Consider the following 24,630-nt stretch of genomic DNA (forward strand, 5'->3'; position numbering starts at 1 on the left):
AGGGCCTAATTCACAAAGGTAAACTTAGACCTGGAGTCTAAGGTTAGGCCAAAAGTCTAACTTTAGACCTGGAGTCTAAGGTTAGGCCAAAAGTCTAACTTTAGACCTGAAGTTTAAGTTTAGACCTGAAGTTCAACTTTAGACCTGGAGTCTAAGTTTGGGTCAAAAGTCTAACTTTAGACCTGAAGTTTAAGTTTAGACCTGAAGTTCAACTTTAGACCTGGAGTCTAATTTTGGGTCAAAAGTCTATCTTTTGACGTGAAGTCTGAGTTTAGATCAAAAGTGTAAGTTTAGACCTGAAGTCTAAGTTTATCCTTCAGGTCTAAACTTAGACTTCAGGTCTAAACTTAGACTACCAGTCTAATCTTACACTTGTAAATCAGACCCAGAATGTTTAATTGTGTGGTAGAGATCATTGTTCAAAATTGTATTTGTTGAATGATCCACATTATTTCCATTACCTTTGTTGTTGTTTACTTAAACCCAAGATCTCAAGTGGGTCTAGGGTTGCTCTTATCTCTTTCACTCATTCACAAGAGGGTCAAGGATCTAATCTTCAGGCGCTGGAAGGAGGTAGACCAATGCAATGTGTCCTAGTTCCTACAGAATATGTATATCTCGATTAGATAAACAGAAGATATTCCTTGAGGAGGAGGAGCAGATTTCAACACAAGAAATGCTTTAAATCCCAGGATTCAGAGAATCCAGCTGGATCCAGCAAGAACCACTCCTGTGTAGTCTTCTCTTCCGGGGGATCCATTCAGAAGAAACCTGCGGGATTTTTGAGACATTTGGGAACAATCCATCAGGGATCAACGGGTGCTGAGTTTAGTCACGATAGAATATGTTATAGTGTTCATCCGGATGCCTCCAGGCTCGGCACTATCCCCATCCCCAAAGAGCTTGTTAAAAGAAATGTTTTGTAGTCTGCAGTTCAGGCTATTTTGGAGAAAAGGGCAATTATGGTGGTCCCTTCCGCAGTAAGCAGCAAGGGAGTGTACTCCCTCCTTTTTCCTGGTGCGGATGGGCAGTCGAGAGCACAGGCAGGTCCTTGATCTAACACAAGGTAAACTGGGTAAAAACTGTAAAGATGCTCTCCTTGCAACAGGGTATTCGTTTGGTATCAAAAAACGACTTCCTCACCACCATAGACTTATAGGACGCCTATCTCTACGTTCATTAATATTCATGAGGTAGGTCACAATTTGCGACCCATTGTGAATGGCTACAATCACAGGGATGGTGGCCTGCTGGGTTCAGCAGACCACCATGTCAGTGATTGCTTTTAAATAAAGCAATCTTTTTTTTTCTTACAGGAAAACGGGATTCGTTTAAAAAATAAAAATAAAAGTTTTCTTTTTAAATTTTTTAAGAGTAGGCAGTGGTCCGTGGGACCACTGCCTGCTCTTAAAAAATGTTTTTACATGTATTCACAAAGGGAAAGGGGTTCCCTGGGGACCCCTGTCTGTTTGCGAATGGGTTACCACCTACTTGAAGTACATTCCTACATACCGCTGTGATTCGGTATTAGGAAGGGACGCCCTTGACACGCCCCTTCCTAATACCGAATCGGTGCGTAGTCGCAATTGAATTTGCGATTCGGTAACATGTTACCAAATTGCAAATTGGAATTAATGCATACGAAAATGCATTTTTGCGATCGCAAACGGCCGAACACAAAAATTCATGATAGATCTGGCCCTAAATTATGAGGCAGGGTTGACCAATTTATGTGGCAAGAAAAGTCAATGCCAATAGCTCTAACTCAAGCAAATGCGAGACCTGTTGCATTGCAAGTGCTTGTCATCTATTGCGCACTGGATGTTTTCCCAGTAGGATTCCACTCTACGGTTGCAATATTTCCATTTCTTCACGTTTTCATTTTCTGCAAAGGCCCAGACATGATACCTAAATGGGACTTTAAATAAAATCATCTGTTTTTAACATTTCTAACGTCCTTTCTGTCCTTGTCTGCTTTAATTATCACTCAGGAGTGATTAAGGCAGCTCTAGAACACATTTTAAAGTGTCTTCTTCTTATAATTACTGTTTCAATTTTGCACTGATTAAAAAAACAGCTTTGGGTGATTTTCCTAGTCGGATGTAACATTAAAATAGCAGCCATGCCAGAAAAAAACAACCTGGTGGCAATCCTATTTGCCTTCTTACTAGAAAAAACTACAGGTCATTTCTTTGTTTTCTTTAATTATCTGCCAAAGATCATTAGGCCAGCTGTAGAACACATTTTAAAATGTTTTCTTCTTAGATTCATTGTTTAAAGGATGTACTGATAAGGGGGAAATACCAGCTTTAAGTGATGTTCCTATTTTTTGTTCTGGCTGGGACATTAAAATACTGGTCATGCCGGTAAAATGAACAGCCATGTGGCAACTGTGTGCCGCGCTGAAAAAAATCAAAAATGCTAAATTAAGGGGCCAATTCTGGGTTGCACACTAACTAAATGGTTTTAAAATGCATCACTGGCAATAATACTTTCAGACAACATGCTCTCGTGCCAGGGAGGTGGTCTTTCAGCTGGCTTCAGTGACGACCCACGTCATTTCCTGCTTTGCAAATACCTGCATAGAAAGGAAGAATTTTCTCTAAAACTGTTCCCAGCATTTTTCGTGCACCACATCTTTGGCTTGCTGCTGCAACTTTAAAAAAAATCTAAAACAAATGTTTTCCTTTTTCTGTTTTTGGGGGTACCGCTTCAACCCCCCCCCTTTTCATAACCCCTTAACTATTTTACCACTTCCTGGAACAGGACCCTAAAAGCCCCTTATCCCTTTTTTAACTCTACCCGCTCCTGGACCCTTAAACCGCTTACCTCCCTTTACACCTACCTACCCGTGAACCTTAAAACCTTACCTATACCCACTGCTGTACCCTAAAAACACTCATCTCCCTTATTCCTCTACCCACCATTTAAACCCTAATAACCCCTCGCTTCCATTTACCTCTACCCACCGCTGAACCCTAAAACCTGTTACTTCACTTTACTTCTACCCGCCCCTGAACCCTAAGCACCTTTTGTCTATGTAAATTACAATGAAACATACTTGCAAGCTGTGTCTGCCTTTCAATTTCACTCTATGGCCCATATTTATACTTTTTTAGCGCCGGATTTCCGCTGCTTTTTTTACGCAAAAACAGCGCAAACTTACAAAATACAATTGTATTTTGCAAGTTTGTGCCGTTTTTGCATCAAAGAATGACGCAAATGCGGCGCTAAAAAAGTATAAATATGGGCCTATATGTTTATCTGGGTGGGTCTGCGGCACTCGGATCAAGGACAGTTTGTATAGGGTCAGTCGAAACTCCCCAAAATTGTCCATGCCCATGGTTACCTGTGCTGCTCAGCTTGTGGTGTACTTCAGGGCCAGTTCTAGGATTTGTGGGGCTCCAGGCAGAATAGCAACATGAGAGGTCCCTCTAAGTTGTAACCTCGCCGGAAGTGACATCACAGGAAGAGACATGAATAGACCCTTCATTTTCTGGCTTTGTTGTTGAACCAGCGTTGCAAGAAGCTGCTTACCCAGCGCAGATATCACCAATATGGCTAAAAATATTAAAAATAACCTTAATAAAATATCAGCATATTTACAAGAACGTGGCGTATCAGTCCCAATGAGCCACTTTTCTTGCGTTCCCCCTATCGCTACCTATTTAGAATACGGCGCACCGTGGCGGTCCCTTCCCCCTGCACAGGTGTGCAATTGCTGCGTGGCGCTAATGCAGGTGCGAGGGTGCCGCTGTCGAATGAAGGATTGTTTTTGTGCCAGAAGGAGCATCTTCCGGCACAATAACAATCCTGAGAGGTGTTTTCCTCTATCTATGTTTGCTGCAGAACGCAACGCACACGGAAAGGGGAAAAAACAAGGAGAAGTGAAATGCCCCAGGTGTAATTAATTTAGTAAATCTGGGAATGCGTCAAAACCCATGGGTGTTGCCTGGGAACACCACCGCAACGTCCTTGGAACGCCTCCCTGGCGCAGAGTAAGGCAGCGCAGCCACTTGCGCTGCTTCGTCTTACTCCATATCTGTGAGGGCATGAAAAGGCATGCGACGTGGCGTTGCGTGGCCTCATATGTATGGTTGAGAGGCTTGCACCGCAGGAGCGCCCAAAAAAGTGATGCTTCCGCTGCGCAAGCCTCTCGTAAATATGCCCCTGGTCTGTTTATAGGTGTTGCACTGGCGCGAGGCCTTGTAGTTGTGAGCAGAAGCGGGGTGCCAGGTAGCTGCCCATGCCTAGCGCTGCCCCTGGTGTACTGGGGTGTAGACATTCAACCTGCCCCGGGCACGATGACTGAGCCCCCGGCACTCACCGTCCAGCCGCCTCCGTTGGTGCGCATGTCGCAGAAGACCTGGAAACCCGCTGGGCTGTGTGTGGGGTACACGGAGTAGATGCCGTCTTCCTGATGCCCGCTGGCATAAATGTCGTGGCAGTCCCGCGGGCGAGAAGAGCCTGCAGGGGGAGACAATATGGTGAGGGTCAGGGGAGCAGAGACCATTCACAGTCGCTGTTTTCATGCCTCGAGTACAGAATCCAGTGCTGGAGGGCACAACTGGGTACTGTGTCCAGTGCTGGAGGGCACATCTGGGTACCGTGTCCAGTACTGAAGGGCACATCTGGGTACCGTGTCCAGTACTGGAGGGCACATCTGCGTACCATGTCCAGTACTGGAGGGCACAGCTGGGTACTGTGTCCAGAGCTGGAGGGCACATCTGGGTACCGTGTCCAGTACTGGAGGGCACATCTGGGTACCATGTCCAGTGCTGGAGGGCACATCTGGGTATTGCGTCCAGTACTAGAGGGTACATCTGGGTATTGTTTCCAGTGCTGGAGGGCTGTAGGAGGCTGGACTGGCTTGTAGTGAGTACCAAGGGGTACTTGCACCTTGCACCAGGCCCAGTTATCCCTTATTAGTGTATAGGGTGTCTAGCAGCTTAGGCTGATAGATAATGGTAGCTTAGCAAAGCAGCTCAGGCTGAACTAGGAGACGTGTGAAGCTACTACAGTACCACTTAGTGTCATATGCACAATATCATAAGAAAACACAATACACAGTTATACTAAAAATAAAGGTACTTTATTTTTATGACAATATGCCAAAGTATCTTAGAGTGTACCCTCAGTAAGAGGATAGGAAATATACACAAGATATATATACACAATAGCAAAAATATGCAGTATAGTCTTAGAAAACAGTGCAAACAATGTATAGTTACAATAGGATGCAATGGGGAAACATAGGGATAGGGGCAACACAAACCATATACTCCAGAAGTGGAATGTGAACCACGAATGGACCCCAAACCTATGTGACCTTGTAGAGGGTCGCTGGGACTATTAGAAAATAGTGAGAGTTAGCAAAATAACCCACCCCAAGACCCTGAAAAGTGAGTGCAAAGTGCACCAAAGTTCCCCTAAGGACAAAATAGTCGTGTTAGAGGGAGAATGCAAGGAAAACACAACTCAGTAATGCAACAACGATGGATTCCTTTCTGAAGGTACCTGTGGAACAAGGGGACCAAGTCCAAAAGTCACAAGCAGCTCGGAGATGGGCAGATGCCCAAGAAATGCCAGCGGTTGGTGCAAAGAAGCTCTTACTAGGCTGAAGAACTGTGAATACTGCAGGAACGACAAGGGCTAGAGACTTCCCCTTTGGAGGATGGATCCCCCACGCCTTGGAGAGTCGTGCAGAAGTGTTTTCCCGCCGGATGGACGCCAACAAGCCTTGCTACACGCAAATCGTGCGTGTGGCGTTTTTGGACGCTGCTGGGGCCCAGGAGGGACCAGAAGGTCGCAAATTGGACCTGCAGAGAGAGGGGACGTCGAGCAAGACAAAGAGCCCTCACTGAAGCAGGTAGCACCCGGAGAAGTGCCAGAAACAGGCACTACGAGGATGCGTGAAACGGTGCTCGCCGAAGTTGCACAAAGGAGTCCCACGTCACCGGAGACCAACTTAGAAAGTCGTGCAATGCAGGTTAGAGTGCCGTGGACCCAGGCTTGGCTGTGCACGAAGGATTTCCGCCGGAAGTGCACAGGGGCCGGAGAAGCTTGCAAAGTCGCGGTTCCCAGCAATGCAGCCCAGCGAGGTGAGGCAAGGACTTACCTCCACCAAACTTGGGCTGAAGAGTCACTGGACTGTGGGGGTCACTTGGACGGTGTCGCTGGATTCGAGGGACCTCGCTCGTCGTGCTGAGAGGAGACCCAAGGGACCGGAGATGCAGCTTTTTGGTGCCTGCGGTTGCAGGGGGAAGATTCCGTCGACCCACGGGAGATTTCTTCGGAGCTTCTGGTGCAGAGAGGAGGCAGACTACCCCCACAGCATGCACAAGCAGGAAAACAGTCGAGAAGGCGGCAGGATCAGCGTTACAGAGTTGCAGTAGTCGTCTTTGCTACTATGTTGCAGGTTTGCAGGCTTCCAGCGCGGTCAGCGGTCGATTCCTTATCAGAAGGTGAAGAGGGAGATGCAGAGGAACTCGGCTGAGCTCATGCATTCGTTATCTAAAGTTTCCCCAGAGACAGAGACCCTAAATAGCCAGAAAAGAGGGTTTGGCTACCTAGGAGAGAGGAAAGGCTACTAACACCTGAAGGAGCCTATCACAAGGAGTCTCTGACGTCACCTGGTGGCACTGGCCACTCAGAGCAGTCCAGTGTGCCAGCAGCACCTCTGTTTCCAAGATGGCAGAGGTCTGGAGCACACTGGAGGAGCTCTGGACACCTCCCAGGGGAGGTGCAGGTCAGGGGAGTGGTCACTCCCCTTTCCTTTGTCCAGTTTCGCGCCAGAGCAGGGGCTAAGGGGTCCCTGAACCGGTGTAGACTGGCTTATGCAGAATTGGGCACCTCTGTGCCCAACAAAGCATTTCCAGAGGCTGGGGGAGGCTACTCCTCCCCTGCCTTCACACCATTTTCCAAAGGGAGAGGGTGTCACACCCTCTCTCAGAGGAAGTTCTTTGTTCTGCCATCCTGGGCCAGGCCTGGCTGGACCCCAGGAGGGCAGATGCCTGTCTGAGGGGTTGGCAGCAGCAGTAGCTGCAGAGAAACCCCAGGAAGGGCAGTCTGGCAGTACCAGGGTCTGTGCTACAGACCACTGGGATTATGGAGTTGTACCAACAATGCCAGGATGGCATAGAGGGGGCAATTCCATGATCATAGACATGTTACATGGCCATATTCGGAGTTACCATGGTGAAGCTACATATAGGTAGTGACCTATATGTAGTGCACGCGTGTAATGGTGTCCCCGTACTCACAAAGTTCAGTGAATTGGCTCTGAACAATGTGGGGGCACCTTGGCTAGTGCCAGGGTGCCCTCACACTAAGTAACTTTGCACCTAACCTTTACCAGGTAAAGGTTAGACATATAGGTGACTTATAAGTTACTTAAGTGCAGTGTAAAATGGCTGTGAAATAACGTGGACGTTATTTCACTCAGGCTGCAGTGGCAGGCCTGTGTAAGAATTGTCAGAGCTCCCTATGGGTGGCAAAAGAAATGCTGCAGCCCATAGGGATCTCCTGGAACCCCAATACCCTGGGTACCTCAGTACCATATACTAGGGGATTATAAGGGTGTTCCAGTAAGCCAATGTAAATTGGTAAAAATGGTCACTAGCCTGTCAGTGACAATTTGGAAAGAAATGAGAGAGCATAACCACTGAGGTTCTGATTAGCAGAGCCTCAGTGAGACAGTTAGTCACTACACAGGTAACACATACAGGCACACTTATGAGCACTGGGGCCCTGGGTTACCAGGGTCCCAGTGACACATACAACTAAAACAACATATATACAGTGAAAAATGGGGGTAACATGCCAGGCAAGATGGTACTTTCCTACAAGGGCACATCCAGGTAATGTGTCCAGTGCTGGGTGGCACATCTGGGTACCGTGTCCAGCACTAGAGGGCACATCTGGGTATTGTATCCAGTGCTTGAGGGCATATCTGGGTACCGTGTCCAGTACTGGAGGGCACATCTACATTATTATGTCCAGTTTTGAGACTCACAGTGAGTGGTAGTTCACTTTTTAGGCTTAAATGTGTTTTTAAATCAGGGTACGATACAACAGAATCCCACCTACATCCAACGGCCCACAGGGGGCAACAAGGAATGGAAGGAAAACAACAGATAGCAAGTGGGTGATGTGAAGGTTGGGAGTTAAAGGGGGCATGAGGAGACGGTCAAGGAAAGGGACGAGGGTTCCTTAGGTGTAATGTTTAGGACATCTACGTCACAGGTATGAGCGGATTACCAGAAATGTTCACGTCAGGGGCGTAACAAAGGCCCCCGCAGCTCCCGCAGAGGGGGAGGGAGGGTTTCCCGAGTCCCAGGGGGCCCCCTTCAGCACAGTAACCTGGGATGAGAGCTCCTGAGTGAGTCCGGAGGGGGGCCCTCCTTGTGCTTTGCACGGGGCCCCCTCACCTTGGTATTTCACTCAGCAGTATGATCAGTCTGCGTGAGGAGGAGTGTGCGCAGACAGTCTGGGAAGGTCAGTTCCTTGAACTCGTTAGATAGAAACCTTACACATGGCCCTCAGGTTTTGTCAGTAATTCACTTTTTAAAGTGTCAATGTTAGTGTAGCCAATTGCACATTCATTCACATTACCCTGTCACTAACTCACTCATCCACTTGATCACTCACTAGCTTGCCTGTTCGGTTATTTGCTGATTCGCCCACTTGATTGTTCGCTCACTCGCTAGTTCACTTGCTAACTAACGTACTCATTACTTTCATCTTTCACTCGCTCGATCACTCACATACGAACGTGGTCGCTCATTCAATAACTTACAGACTCATTCACTCACTAAGACATAGAATCCCTCCCTCCCTCTCCTACTACCGTGATCACTCACTCGTACAACCGCTCACACGCGCACTAATTGCACTGCTCACGCATTCGATCGCTCAATCACTCGCTTACTTATTCACTCACGCAAACGCTCATTCTCTTGCACACTTACTCACTCTTGAGTGTAGTTCTGAAGGCCTCACTGGGGGTCATACAAACATAGATTACACTGGTGACTTTTTTCGTTGCCCGTGCAGTTCCGTGTCACAGGTGGGGGCAAAAGATGGGATTAAAGACACCCCCTCTGCATGTGATGAGACACTTTCCATGCTATGAGACACCCCCACTGCATGCAATGAGACACTTTCCTTGCTATGAGACACTCCCTCTGCATGCGATAAGACACTTTCCATGCTATGAGACACTCCCTCTGCATGCGATAAGACACTCTACATGCCATGAGACACTCCCTCTGCGTGTGATGAGAAACTTTCTATGCTATGAGACACTCCCTCTGCATGCGATGAGACACTTTCCATCCTATGAGACACTCCCTCTGCATGCGATGAGACACTTTACATGCTATGAGACACTCCCTCTGCATGCAATAAGACACTTTCCATGCTATGAGATACTCCCTCTGCACGCGATAAGACACTCTACATGCCATGAGACACTCCCTCTGCATGCGATGAGACACTTTCCATGCTATGAGACACTCCCTCTGCATGCGATAAGACACTTTACATGCCATGAGACACTCCCTCTGCGTGCAGTGAGACACTTTGCATGCCATGAAACACTCCCTCTGCATGTGATGAGACACTTTGGCCCTCATCACAACATTGGCGGTATTGACCTCCTGCCGCAACAGCGATGGCTGCCAACATACCGTAGCTACCAGCCGCCCACCCGCATTATGACCGTAGACGGAATTCCGCCAAAACGCTGGCGGAATACCGTCGACGACCATGGCGGCGGATGGCGGTAAGGTGGCGTTGCTGTCAGCAGCAGCGCCAAGCCAGCAAAACACCGCTAACCGTATCATGGCCAATGATACAGCCTGGTGGTGTTTTGCTGGCGGACGCTGCTGCTGACAGCAGCGCAGCGGACCGTCTCCAGCAAGAGGACCCCCTGCAAGCAGGTAAGTCGGGTTCTCCGATAGGAGAGTGGGGTGGGGGATGGTGAGTGCGTGTGTGGGGGTGTTGTGTGTGGGTGTGTGTCTGTTTTTGTATGCGTGCATGCGGGTGTGAGTCTCGTTGAATGCGTGCATGAATGACTGAATGTGAGTGTACGCCATGGTACGCTTGCCACGAAAACTATGGCAGTAGGCAGGGTCATAATCCCGAGGGTGGGCTTGTGACGGCCGCCCTGGCTGGAGACCGAAGTCTCCAGCCCGGCGGCCATTACCACCTTGGCCGACGGAGTGGTACATTGGCGGTTTGGCTTGAGCCAAACCGCCAATGTCATAATTTGGGAAAAAGTACAGCCAGACTGTTGGCAGTACCTTTCTCCAAAATAACGCCAACCACCAGGGTCGTAATGGGGACCTTTGTATGCCATGAGACACCCGCTCTGCATGCGTTGAGACACTTTGCATGCCATGAGACACTCCTTCTGCATGCGATGAGACCTTCCATGCCATGAGACACTTCCTCTGCATGCAATGAGACACTTTCCATGCAATGAGACACTTCCTCTGTAAGCAATGGGACACTTTCCATGCAATGAGACAGTTTCTCTGCATGCCTTGAGACACTTTGCTCGCCATAAGACAGTTCCTCTGCATGCGATGAGGCACTTTGCATGCCATCAGACACTTTCTCTGCATGCAATGAGACACTTTGCATGCCATCAGACACTTTGCATGTCATGAGACACTTCCTCTGCATGCAGAGACACTTTGCATGTGGTGACACACTTGCACACCCAGATACAGTTTGCACAAGCAGAGTCAGTTTGCATGCCATAAGACAGTTCCTCTGCATGTGATGAGACACTTTGCACGCTATGAGACGTGAAACATCCTGAACAACGAGGTCTAAACGATTACTTGCCTGAACCACTACTGCTAAACAACTAAAAAGTCTCTACAACTAAGTACTGAACAACCACTGCCTAAACAACAATTGCGCCTGAATAACAATTGCCTGAACAACAAATTTTAAGGTAAGTTTTTCTTTTTTTTATATGGTTTATTAGTTGCTTAGAATTTTTATATATATATATATATGTTGTTATATATATATATATATATATATATATATATATATATATATATATATATATATATATATATATAAATATATATAAATTGTTTAAAAACCAAAAAGAAATCCTTACCTTAAAATTAGTTGTTCAGGTAGTTGTTTAGGACCTAGTTGTTCTGTCACATATTCGTCATGAGACACTTTCCAAAGCAGAGATACTTTGCATGTCATGAGACACTTCCTCTGCATGTGATGAGACACTATGCATGCCATAAGACACTTTTCATGTCATGAGACACTTTGCCCACGCAGAGATACTTTGCATGCCATGAGACACTTCCTTTGCCTGCGATGAGACACTTTGCCTGTGATGAGACTTCAGTCTATGAGTTACATAGCGCGTTACTGGGTTTCATTCTAAATCCCCATCTTGCCCTCCCTCTGATTCTTGTCTCACACGTCTATGTGTCTATCACTCTCACCGGTCTGGCCCTCTTTCACACACCTGTCCCCTCTGTCTCCTTAGTCCCTCCCTCTCTCTCTCTTTCACAGACATCTGTCTTTCAATCTCTCTCCTGTCTGTCTGGCGTGTCCTCGTCATGCGCCCCTCTCATTGTCTCCTCGCATAGGGCCTGATTTAGATGGCGGTGGATGGGTTGCTCCTGGATATCCTGTGCTGAAAATCTAAATCCCATTATATCCTACGGGATTTAGATTTCAGCGCTATTCGTCACTGTTGTGACAGAGTAACCCCTCCGTCGAATTCTAAGTCAGACCCATAGCCCTTCCCCAGTGCCACTGCCCCGCTGGATTCCTCACTCCCTTCACATGAGTAGTAGACGGTAGACCGAGTAAATGTTTAAAGCATGCTCTCTGCTCCATACAAAGCATCTCTCTGGGCTTGGAGCTTACACACCTCAAGGCAGGAGAGGCCCAGTGCCTGCCCTGTCTGTCTCATAAGGGAGAGGATGTGGCGTGACAGGCAGAGCTGCCAACTTTGAACTGGGGAACTAGGTTCAAGTCTTGGCGCTCGCTCAACATCCTGTGATTCTGGTCAAATCATTTAGGGCCAGATGATCAAAGCCATGTAGCGGTCGCAAACGGTCCGATTCGCAGACTCGAGCCATTTGCGACCGCTATCAAGCTGTCTGGCATGTTCCAAATGCAAAGTAGAGATTTGGGAACCTTTACCGAATCACAATTTGCCGTTGCGATTCGGTATTAGTAAGGGCGTGTTTAGGGCGTCCCTTCCTAAAGCCGAATCGCACTGCTATGATTGAATGTTTTGTGAGCGAAATGCCGTCGCTAAACATTTGCAGGTTACCACCAACTTCAAGTAACCCCTTCTTGTTTGTGAATGTCTGCACAAGCACTGCCTGCTCTTTAAAAATGAAAGGAAAACTTTGTATTTTCTTTTTTTAAATGCATCTCATTTTCCTTTAAAGAAAACGGGCTCCATTTAATTAAAAAAAAATCTTTATTTAAAAGCAATCACAGACGTAGTGGTCTGGTGACCTCAGCAGGCCACCATCCCTGTGATGCTTTGCGATTCCCAATGGGTCGCAAAGCGAGACCTACTCATGAATATTAATGAGGTAGGTCTATTTGGGACCCACTGGGACTCGCAAATGTGACTCAGTGGAGTTTTGAACATTTGGAATTGCGATTCCTAATTGTAGTTCGCATTGAATTGCGATTAGGAAGTCACAGTTCCAAACGTACGATCATCTGGGCCTTAATGTCCCCGCGCCTACCAAAAATGAATATGTCCTTGTGTAATGTGTCTGGTGCTCGTATAAAGCACCCCAGTACCATCGGGTCGAGTCTGCGCTATGTAAAAATACAAAAATGCCCCGGACTGTACCAGCGCTCCCGGGTCACTGCTTTTATCAGGTTCTAGTACATCTTATGTTGCTTTCCCAGGTAGGTGGTCAAATCTCTTCCATGCTGTGTGCCAGAGGTATCCAAGAAGACTTCCTTGTTTACCCCCTTATGAGGAGAGAACAGCTTTTTGGACTTAATGATTGCTGTTTTTTATGCAGGAATTGCCTACAGGGTCAGTGAGTTCTGATCGCGCTACAGAATATCAAAGGCAGAATATCGACTAGACAGAACATTGTTACAAGGATACTGAGGGGCAAACATTGCCCTTTCCCTGCCTGCTGACTGTCTGGATAACTTCGTTTGGTGAGAATAATTCTAGCTCCTTGCTAGGGCTTGCCACAGCTGAGGGGTGTATGTGCCCCCCGATGTCAGCTCTCTTTGTTAAACAGACTAATTAGAAGTGGGTCTTCGGTAACAGGGAGGTCCCTTGTTGATAGCTCTGGCCTACTTTTCGCCAAAACATTTAAGTGTTTTCGGATCTTCCTGCGCCCAGCAGATTTTGACTTTTAATATGTTCCCAGGCCATCTTTTTCCTTTCACTGTGGTTTTGTACTGGTGGCTTCTACACCCCATGCCCTCCTTGTCATTATTTTTAATGGCTAAGAGTGGTCCTGCCTTTGCTGGCTTACAGTCTTTGTCAGGCTAAGGCAGAGGTATTCATGTCGGTGTCTTTTTAGTATTGTTTGACAGCGCCATGTCCTCTGCCCCATTATGTAGCAGAACAAATTAGCTTCTCCATCTTTTAGTGGATTCTGCATCCAGGTTGGAGTTAACAAACTCATCCATGTAGGGCGAGAATGTGATGTCCTCAGATCCACTCTATTCCACCATTTTATGTTTCTTCGGTTTGCCGAGGTGACTGTGGGCCTGATTTGGAGTTCGGCAGACGGGTTACACTGTCACAAATGTGATGGATATCACGTCTGCCGTATTAAGATTCCCATAGGATATAATGGAATCGTAATACGGCGGACGTGATACCCGTCACGTTTGTGGTGGAGTAACCCCATCTGCCAAAGTCCAAATCAGGCCCTATATTATTAATGCTTTTGGTTTGAGAAGGTGCGGGCAGGGAAACATCTTCCTTCCGCGAGAGAATTAAAGGGTCACATGATCATTCTTGGGTTGTCGCGCGTCTTCATGTCGATTGCAATGCTCCGGTGTGACTGGTCGGTGCCTGCACGGTAAGGAGGACTGTGTTTGTGCAGGAAGAGGCGCTTTTATCCTTCTATGTGTGCTACAAAATGCAACACACATGGAAAAAGGAAAAACCAAGGAGAAATTTAAATATTTCACCTTGTTATGCTTCACCTGCGGGGGGTGTAGCAGTTTTGCACATCCACAGGTCTGCTGCACCTTTTGGTAAATCTTGGAATGTGTCAAATCCATGAGTGTTCCTGGGAACACCCTAGCAACACCCATGACATGCCTCCCTTGGACAGAGTAATGCACTGCAGCCATGTGCACTGCTTTGCATTACTCTGGATGTATCAGCCACTCAGGGCCACGCATGCTAAATCACATTTTGGTGCTGCATCGAGCAGATGCCATGTTGCGTGGTGCAAGAGCGTTGCAACTCCAAAATAAAGATAGCCCTTAGCTCTTCTCGGAGTAGGAGTACAACAAGGTGTAATCCTTCATAGCCCTTTCAAGTACGGTGTAATCATCCCAAGTCCTTTCAAGTATGGTGTAATCCTTCCTTACCCTTTCAAGTATGGTGTAATCCTTCCTAGCCCTCTCAAGTATGGTGTAATCCTTCCAAGCCTTTTCAAGTATGGTGTAATCCTTCCTAGCCCTCTCAAGTACGGTGTAATCCGTACTAGTCCTTTCAAGTACGGTGTAATCATCCCTAGCCCTTTCATGTACGGTGTAATCCTGCCTAGCCCTCTCAAGTATGGTGTAATCCTTCCTAGCCCTTTAAAGTATGGTGTAATCCCTCCTAGACCTTTCAAGTATTGTGTAATCCTTCCTTACCCTTTCAAGTATGGTGTAATCCTTCCTAGCCCTTTCAAGTACGGTGTAATCCTTCCTAGACCTTTCAAGTATGGTGTAATCCTTCCTTACCCTTTCAAGTATGGTGTAATTCTGCCTAGCCCTTTCAAGTACGGTGTAATCCTTCCTATCCCTTTCAAGTATGGTGTAAGCCTTCCTATCCCTTTCAAGCATGGTGTAATTCTACCTAGCCCTTTCAAGTATGGTGTAATCCTTCCTATCCCTTTCAAGCATGGTGTAATTCTACCTAGCCCTTTCAAGTACGGTGTAATCATCCCTAGCCCTTTCAAGTATGGTGGAATCCTTCCTAGCCCTTTCAAGTACGATGCAATCATTCCTAGCCCTTTCAAGTACGGTATAACCCTTCCTACCCCTTTCATCTGTGGTGTAACCCTTCCCACCCCTTTCATGTGAGGTGTAACGCTTCCTACCCCTTTCATGTGTCCCTTTGGTACTTGCCCCGTGTGCCCCACATATGTGAGGCACCCCAAGGCCGAGGAGACAGCCTTGCTAGCATCGCCTGGATTGTGCACCGCCAGCATCATCCGTTCCCTGCCTTAAGGTCAGCGGTAACTGCTGGTCCTGATGGATGCTGTTCACGTCTCCGCCCTTGGCACTGAGTGAGGGTGTAGTGCCCCAGACTGTTAACCCACCCGATGCCCCCCCTCTCCACTGGCTGAAGCTGGTGTGCATTGTGATGTACATTCAATGCTCTGTGGCCAAGGCTTCCTGAGAGGCGCAGCCTTCATGCTGCTCAATGAAGTTGTGCCAGTCAGTGTTGGCAAGCTTGTGTGCCAGTCTTGCACTGCTCCAACTTGTATATTAGAAGGTGGCAGGTGGCCTGGGCCACTCTGTGCCAGGGAGCAGTGCCCTGGACACCGTTGTGTACATTGTCCTAATCAACAGCAACGTTTCTGTGTTTTTTAGTGCTAGGAACATTGCGGTTTTTTTTTTACTTAAAAGAGATTTTGCCAACCTCTCGCCCTCCAGCGCAGAGTCCCAGGATGTTGTGCAGAATCACTAAGGCATATCAAATGCAATCTCTGCCCTTCGCCCGTTCATTCATTTTTTAGGCCTCCTGGAACAAACACCTAGAATCCCCAGGGTGAACAGTAACACACACACACATACAGACACATAAGCACATGCACACACACACACACGCACACAGATACACACAGGCGCGCGCACACAGGCAGACGAACACACGCACACACACGCAGACGAACACACGAACACACACAGACGAACACACGCACACCAATCGCACTAGCCTCATTGATACATGAACTATTCTTAGACACACACACAGAGGCACGCACACACACACACACACACACACACACATAGTTACACACACACATACAGACACACACACCACTCACTCTAGCCTCATTCATACATGAACTATTCTTAGAGACACAGACACACACACAAAGGCACGCACACAAACACACAGACACAGACGAACACAAACACACACAGACGAACACACGCACACCAATCGCACTAGCCTCATTGATACATGAACTGTTCTTAGACACACGCCGTTAACATTCACACACAACACCTAATGCATAGACACACATACGCACACACACCTCATACACAGACACACACACACCCCTCACACAAACACAGCCCCAGACGAACCCACCCCCTGGTCCATGCTTACACGGGGGTCAGCTGGAGACCGCTCTCTACCCCCCGCACTCCACCTGCCCTGTCCCCCATCCTCCCATACACCAAGGCAGTGGCCGAACCCCCAGACGAACCCACCCCTGGCCTGTGCTGTGCGTGGGGTGTCGGATTCAATCCGCTCTCTCACACAGGATATCCTGCCCCCCCACATTCAGCCTGTCCGGGGGTCACTCAGATGGGTGGTGGGGAGTGGGGGGGCATAGCAGGCGGCATCTTTCCTCACCGTTGGCGCATCCTCGTGGCCGCACTCCCTTGACGGGGGCTCTCTGCAGGTCCGCCTTCAGCCGGGGTCGGGTCACCCCCCGATCCTTGTTCACGCTGTCCAGGACATCGCTGACCGAGCTCACCAGGTGCGCCGCGGTGCTCTGACTCTCGGAGAGAAGCTGTGGGGGCAGAAAGTGACCTCTGGTTAATACCTGGCATCAGACAAGGACAACCAATCACCTCCCAGAGTTCGAGTGTGCTGACCCCCTGCACAGACCCAGACCATTGCACTGCCCCGGGGTGCAGACCCCAGCATAGCCGAGGGATGGAGAGCCCAGGCACAGCACTGCCGGGCTTGGGTGCACTGACCACTGCACTGCCGGGCTAGGGTGCGCTGACCACTGCACTGCTGGGCTAGGGTGCGCTGATCACTGCACTGCCGGGCTAGGGTGCGCTGATCACTGCACTGCCGGGCTAGGCTGCGCTGACCACTGCACTGCCGGGCTAGGGTGCGCTGACCACTGCACTGCCGGGCTAGGCTGCGCTGACCACTGCACTGCCGGGCTAGGGTGCGCTGACCACTGCACTGCCAAAGCTAAGGTGCGCTGACCACTGCACTGCCAAGGCTAGGGTGCGCTGACCACTGCACTGCGAGGGCTAGGGTGCACTGACCACTGCACTGCCGGGCTAGGGTGCGCTGACCACTGCACTGCCGGGCTAGGGTGCGCTGATCACTGCACTGCCGGGCTAGGCTGCGCTGACCACTGCACTGCCGGGCTAGGGTGCACTGACCACTGCACTGCCAAGGCTAGGGTGCGCTGACCACTGCACTGCCAGGGCTAGGGTGCACTGACCACTGCACTGCCAAAGCTAAGGTGCGCTGATCACTGCACTGCCGGGCTAGGCTGCGCTGACCACTGCACTGCCGGGCTAGGGTGCACTGACCACTGCACTGCCGGGCTAGGGTGCACAGACCACTGCACTGCCAAAGCTAGGGTGCGCTGATCACTGCACTGCCAAGGCTAGGGTGCGCTGACCACTGCACTGCCAGGGCTAGGGTGCACTGACCACTGCACTGCCAAGGCTAGGGTGCGCTGACCACTGCACTGCCAGGGCTAGGGTGCACTGACCACTGCACTGCCGGGCTAGGGTGCACAGACCACTGCACTGCCAAAGCTAAGGTGTGCTGATCACTGCACTGCCGGGCTAGGCTGCGCTGACCACTGCACTGCCGGGCTAGGGTGCACTGACCACTGCACTGCCAAAGCTAGGGTGCGCTGATCACTGCACTGCCGGGCTAGGGCTAGGGTGCACTGACCACTGCACTGCCGGGCTAGGCTGTGCTGACCACTGCACTGCTGGGCTAGGGTGCGCTGATCACTGCACTGCCGGGCTAGGCTGCGCTGACCACTGCACTGCCGGGCTAGGCTGCGCTGACCACTGCACTGCCGGGCTAGGGTGCGCTGATCACTGCACTGCCGGGCTAGGGTGCACTGACCACTGTACTGCCAAGGCTAGGGTGCGCTGACCACTGCACTGCCAGGGCTAGGGTGCGCTGACCACTGCACTGCCAAGGCTAGGGTGCACTGACCACTGCACTGCCAGGGCTAGGGTGCACTGACCACTGCACTGCCAAGGCTAGGGTGCACTGATCACTGCACTGCCAGGGCTAGGCTGCACTGCCAGAGCTAGGGTGCACTGACCACTGCACTACCCAGAGCTAGGCTGCACTGACCACTGCACTGCAGAGGGCTGGAGTTCACTGACCACTACACTGAGAGGGTGCAGTGATCACTGCACTACCCAGAGCTAGGCTGCACTGACCACTGCACTCCCCAGAGCTAGGATGCACTGACCACTGCACTGCAGAGAGTTGGAGTTTACTGACCACTACACTGAGAGGGTGAAGTGACCACTGCACTATCCAGGGCTAGGCTGCACTGACCATTGAACTACCCATAGCTAGGCTGCACTGACCACTGCACTGCAGAGAGCTGGAGTTTACTGACCACTACACTGAGAGGGTGGACTGACCACTGCACTACCCAGTGCTAGGCTGCACTGATCACTGCACTCCCCAGAGCTAGGCTGCACTGACCGCTGCACTGCCGGGCTAGGGTGCGCTGACAACTGCACTGTAGAGAGTTGGAGTTTACTGACCACTACACTGAGAGGGTGAAGTGACCACTGCACTACCCAGGGCTAGGCTGTACTGACCACTGCACTTCCCAGAGCTAGGCTGCACTGACCACTGCACTACCCAGAGCTAGGATGCACTGACCACGCCACTGAAGAGAGCTGGAATTTACTGACCACTACACTGAGAGGGTGGAGTGACCACTGCACTACCCAGGGCTAGGCTGCACTGACCACTGCACTACCCAGAGCTAGGCTACACTGACCACTGCACTGCAGAGAACTGGAGTTCACTGACCACTACACTGAGAGGGTGCAGTGACCACTGCATTACCCAGAGCTGGGCTGCACGGACCACTGCACTACCCAGAGCTAAGCTGCACTGACCACTGCACTGCAGAGAGCTGGAGTCCACTGACCACTACACTGAGAGGGTGCAATGATCACTGCACTACCAAGGGCTAGGCTGCACTGACCACTGCACTCCCCAGGGCTAGGCTGCACTGACCACTGCACTACTCAGAGCTAGGCTGCACTGACCACTGCACTGCAGAGAGCTGGAGTTTACTGACCACTACACTGAGAGGGTGGAGTGACCACTGCACTACCCAGGGCTAGCCTGTACTGACCACTGCACTCCCCAGAGCTAAGCTGCACTGACCACTGCGCTGCAGAGAGCTGGAGTCCACTGACCACTACACTGAGAGGGTGGAGGGACCACTGCACTACCCAGGGCTAGGCTGTACTGACCACTGAACTCCCCAGAGCTAGGCTGCACTGACCACTGCACTACCCAGAGCTAGGATGGACTGACCACTGCACTGCAGGGAACTGGAGTTTTCTGACCACTACACTGAGAGGGTGGAGTGACCACTGCACTACCCAGGACTAGGCTGCACTGACCATTACACTGCAGAGAGCTGGAGTTCACTGACCACTACACTGAGAGGGTGCAGTGACCACTGCACTACCCAGAGCTAGGCTGCACTGACCACTGCACTACCCAGAGCTAAGCTGCACTGACCACTGCGCTGCAGAGAGCTGGAGTCCACTGACCACTACACTGAGAGGGTGGAGGGACCACTGCACTACCCAGGGCTAGGCTGTACTGACCACTGAACTCCCCAGAGCTAGGCTGCACTGACCACTGCAATACCCAGGGCTAGGCTGCACTGACCACTTCACTACCCAGAGCTAGGCTGCACTGACTACTGCACTGCAGAGAGCTGGAGTTCACTGACCACCACACTGAGAGGGTGCAGTGACCACTGCACTGCCCACGGCTAGGCTGCTCTGACCACTGCACTACCCAGAGCTAGGATGGACTGACCACTGCACTGCAGGGAACTGGAGTTTTCTGACCACTACACTGAGAGGGTGGAGTGACCACTGCACTACCCAGTGCTAGGCTGCACTGACCACTGCGCTGCAGAGAGCTGGAGTCCACTGACCACTACACTGAGAGGGTGGAGGGACCACTGCACTACCCAGGGCTAGGCTGTACTGACCACTAAACTCCCCAGAGCTAGGCTGCACTGACCACTGCAATACCCAGGGCTAGGCTGCACTGACCACTTCACTACCCAGAGCTAGGCTGCACTGACTACTGCACTGCAGAGAGCTGGAGTTCACTGACCACCACACTGAGAGGGTGCAGTGACCACTGCACTGCCCACGGCTAGGCTGCCCTGACCACTGCACTACCCAGAGATAAGCTGCACTGACCACTGCACTGCAGAGAGCTGGAGTCCACTGACCACTACACTGAGAGGGTGCAGTGATCACTGCACTACCCAGGGCTAGGCTGATCTGACCACAGCACTCCCCAGAGCTAGGCTGCACTGACCACTGCACTACCCAGGGCTAGGCTGCACTGACCACTGCACTTCCCAGAGCTAGGCTGCACTGACCACTGTACTGCAGAGAGCTGGAGTACACTGCCCACTACACTGAGAGGGTGCAGTGACCACTGCACTACCCAGAGCTACGCTGCACTGACCACTGCACTACCCAGAGCTAGGCTGCACTGACCACTGCTCTGCAGAGAGCTGGAGTTCACTGGCCACTACACTGAGAGGGCGCGGTGATCACTGCACTACCCAGGGCTAGGCTGCACTGACCACTGCACTCCCCAGAGCTAGGCTGCACTGACCAGTGCACTACCCAGAGCTAGGCTGCACTGACCACTGCACTGCAGAGAGCTGGAGTTCACTGACCACCACACTGAGAGGGTGCAGTGACCACTGCACTGCCCAGGGCTAGGCTGCCTTGACCACTGCACTACCCGGAGCTAAGCTGCACTGACCACTGCACTGCAGAGAGCTGGAGTCCACTGACCACTACACTAAGAGGGTGCAGTGATCACTGCACTACCCAGGGCTAGGCTGCACTGACCACTGCACTCCCCAGAGCTAGGCTGCACTGACCACTGCACTTCCCAGAGCTAGGCTGCACTGACCACTGTACTGCAGAGAGCTGGAGTACACTGACCACTACACTGAGAGGGTGCAGTGACCACTGCACTACCCAGAGCTACGCTGCACTGACCACTGCACTACCCAGAGCTAGGCTGCACTGACCACTGCTCTGCAGAGAGCTGGAGTTCACTGGCCACTACACTGAGAGGGTGCGGTGATCACTGCACTACCCAGGGCTGGGCTGCACTGACCACTGCACTCCCCAGGGCTAGGCTGCACTGACCACTTCACTACCCAGAGCTAGGCTGCACTGACCACTGCACTGCAGAGAGCTGGAGTTCACTGACCACCACACTGAGAGGGTGCAGTGACCATTGCACTGCCCAGGGCTATGCTGCCCTGACCACTGCACTACCCAGAGCTAAGCTGCACTGACCACTGCACTGCAGAGAGCTGGAGTTCACTGACCACCACACTGAGAGGGTGCAGTGACCACTGCACTGCCCAGGGCTAGGTTGCATTGTAGAGGGCTAGGCTGCACTAACCATTGCACTGCAGAGGGCTAGAGTGCCTTGACCACTACACTGTCTGTGGCTGCAGCACACTGCCCATTGCAATGCCAACAGACAGCACTGACAACAGAACTGTCCACAGCTTGTGGTCAGTGACCCCAGCGCTGCCCTGAGGTAGAGCACACTGACCACAGAACAGTTGGGGCTAGCCCACACTGACCAGTGCTGAGGTCAGCCGATGCCATAGCACATCTTAATGTGTATGTTTTTATAAAGCACATAGCTACCCAGCCAGGGCTTCCCAGTGCTGCTGAAGTGCCCTTCACACACTAAAGCTGCCCTAGAAGAGCCAGGTGTTGAGGTGTTTCCTGAAGAGAGCTTCACTGGGGCATAAACACTGGCGCGTGTTCCAAGGTTTGAAGGCCAGGTAGCTGACGACCGGACCCCCGTACCACCTCTTCTGTACCTAGGCAGAACAGCTAAGTTAGACCTAGCCGATGTAACAGCTCCGGCAGGGACATAAGGCTGAACCATGCCTCCAGGAAACACAGGACTGATGCCTGAAAAGGCCCTATAGGTGATCCATGATGCCTGAAATTTTATTTGGATTTCCGTGGGGAGCCAGTGGAGTAGGGGTGGTTGGGAGGATAGAGATTGATACTTTGGTATATAAAGTAGAAAATGTGCTGCAGGATTTGACTAGTCTGTTTGAGAGAAAACTGATTGGCCCCAAGTAGAATAGCATCACTGACAGAATATCGGAAACAAAAATATCATGTGGATAGAATATTGTCTCAAAAATATCGAGGTCCAAAATATCGAGAAGGCAAGTGCGAATAGGTAAGTATAAATATACTATTCTTAACTCCACATCTACGTAACTTGAAGATAGATATATCGTCTAGGTACATATACGTGCAGTTATATATAGTAAAACTTTGCTTACCTATAGAAACTTACCTTCATAATATTTTTGCCCTCAATATTTTTGACATGCTATTGTGTCCCAAAATATTTTTGTTTCCAATATGCTGTCTTAATACTATAGAATCCTTTCCCATAGTCAAGACTGGAGATGACCGTAACCTGGACTGTGGCTTCCTGAGTCTGGTCCAGTAGAACCCAGAGAATCTTTTTTAAACTGTGCAGTAGGCCGAAACAGCACCAGGCCACTTTAATAATCTGAAGGTTTATAGAATTCCACTGGACAATTGTGCTCTTGTGAGAATGGAAAGACTAATTGAGTGTCATCGCATAAGAGAGTAACGCAAAGCTGAAGGACTCCATAAGGTTTGCCAGAGGTCGGACATAGATGTTAAAAAGAGTTGGACTCAAGGACGAACCATGCAGGACACGGCACTCACTTGTGAAGATCTAAAAAAAATGGGTTTTTGTCCTGGACCTTGAAACCTCGGGCTTTCAAGGAAGGAGAAGAACCAAGCCATGGCCTTGTCCCATATCTCACCATCCTGTAACCATCTATGTAAGTGTTATGAAAGATGGTGCTGAGAGCCGCACTGAGAGTTAACAAAATGGCGGTTCCACTTCTGTCCAGCATCCACCTGAGTTCCTCTGCTGCTGCCAATGAGGCGGCTTCTAGGATATGCTTCAGGCGAAAGTCTGACTGAGAGGCATGAAGAAGAGTATCTGCCTCATCATAGGTGGACTGTTTAAAATTATTGAGCTTTCTAACAGTTTTGTAGAGAAGGGCATCAAAGAGATCGGGCAGTAATTCTCTGGTTTGGCAGCATCGAGTGAGGGTTTTTAAGTGGAGGTACTGCAATTATGTGGTTCCTTGCAGATGGCACTGTAGCAGAAGAGATGGAAAGATGAAGGAGTTCGACCAGCACTGGATAGGTGAAAGTCGAAGCAGGTGATAGATGCCTGGCTGCGCCGTGTCCAAAGAGGAGCCTGACTTAATCCAAGCTGCCAAAGTGGTCAAGCCAGTGATCGACAGGGATTGAAAAGAAGAAAGATTCAGCCCTAAGCCAGATGAGTTTATAGAGGGTGCTGTGGAGTTGATTGCTACCTCACAGGACGCTGCGTAAATCACTCTAACTTTGTTTGAGGGAAAAAGTGTGAGTTTGTTACATCTTGCGGGATTCACAGGGGGTAGAGAAATTGTAGATCTGAGGGTCTAGAAAAGACCTAATGGTGGAAAAAATGACTTTGGTAGGATTGGAAACCATTGCAATTTTATTTGCATATGAGGTTGGAGAGGCCTTCTTGGCTTGATGCTATTCATGAATGGCTTTACTATTAAGTACCTTCCGGAAGGTTCATAGGTTTTCCTCCATGCCCTTTCCAGCTTTTTAAATTTTTTCTTGAGCCAGAAGAGTGGTATCAACCCAAGGGGATGAGTTCTTGGAAGTTATCACAGGTCTCTGAGATATTGGAATAGGATTCTCGAGGGCTCTCAAAAGCCAGGTTCTTATGGCCAAATCAGCATCCTCCACAGAGGTGGGGCGACTCGCCCAGGTGAACTCAAGCAAGTCCCCAAAAAAGTTTGGACCACTGCCGAGACTTAGACTGTAGCGAAGGAACAGAGGGTGGGTGGCCATACATAGGAATCTTTAAGGAATAGCAAAAAGAACAGACCGACTGAGGGGCAGACTATTACTATAGACAGGCTGAAAAAAACAGGGTCCAGCATATGGCCAGCAGTATGAGTGCCAGATGTAAACTGCAATGAAAGCCTAATGGCTTCCAAGCCTTGATGAAATTTCAGCGCTAGAGGACATTGAGCAGTGTCAAGGGGAACACTGGGGTTGCCTAGA

General features: G+C 50.1%; 1 protein-coding gene across 1 annotated transcript in view; it reads right to left on the reverse strand.

Moving 5' to 3' along the window:
• Positions 1 to 24,630, reverse strand: part of FIBCD1 (fibrinogen C domain containing 1) — a 498,989-nt gene that overhangs the window by 248,786 nt on the left and 225,573 nt on the right. The window contains exons 4-5 of the mRNA XM_069237071.1: positions 16,808 to 16,967; positions 4,328 to 4,467 (exon numbers count right to left, since the gene is read on the reverse strand). Coding sequence (XP_069093172.1) covers positions 4,328 to 4,467; positions 16,808 to 16,967 — 300 coding nt within the window. The remainder of the gene's footprint in view (positions 1 to 4,327; positions 4,468 to 16,807; positions 16,968 to 24,630) is intronic.

Source organism: Pleurodeles waltl, chromosome 6, assembly GCF_031143425.1.
Source record: "Pleurodeles waltl isolate 20211129_DDA chromosome 6, aPleWal1.hap1.20221129, whole genome shotgun sequence".
Taxonomy (NCBI): domain Eukaryota; kingdom Metazoa; phylum Chordata; class Amphibia; order Caudata; family Salamandridae; genus Pleurodeles; species Pleurodeles waltl.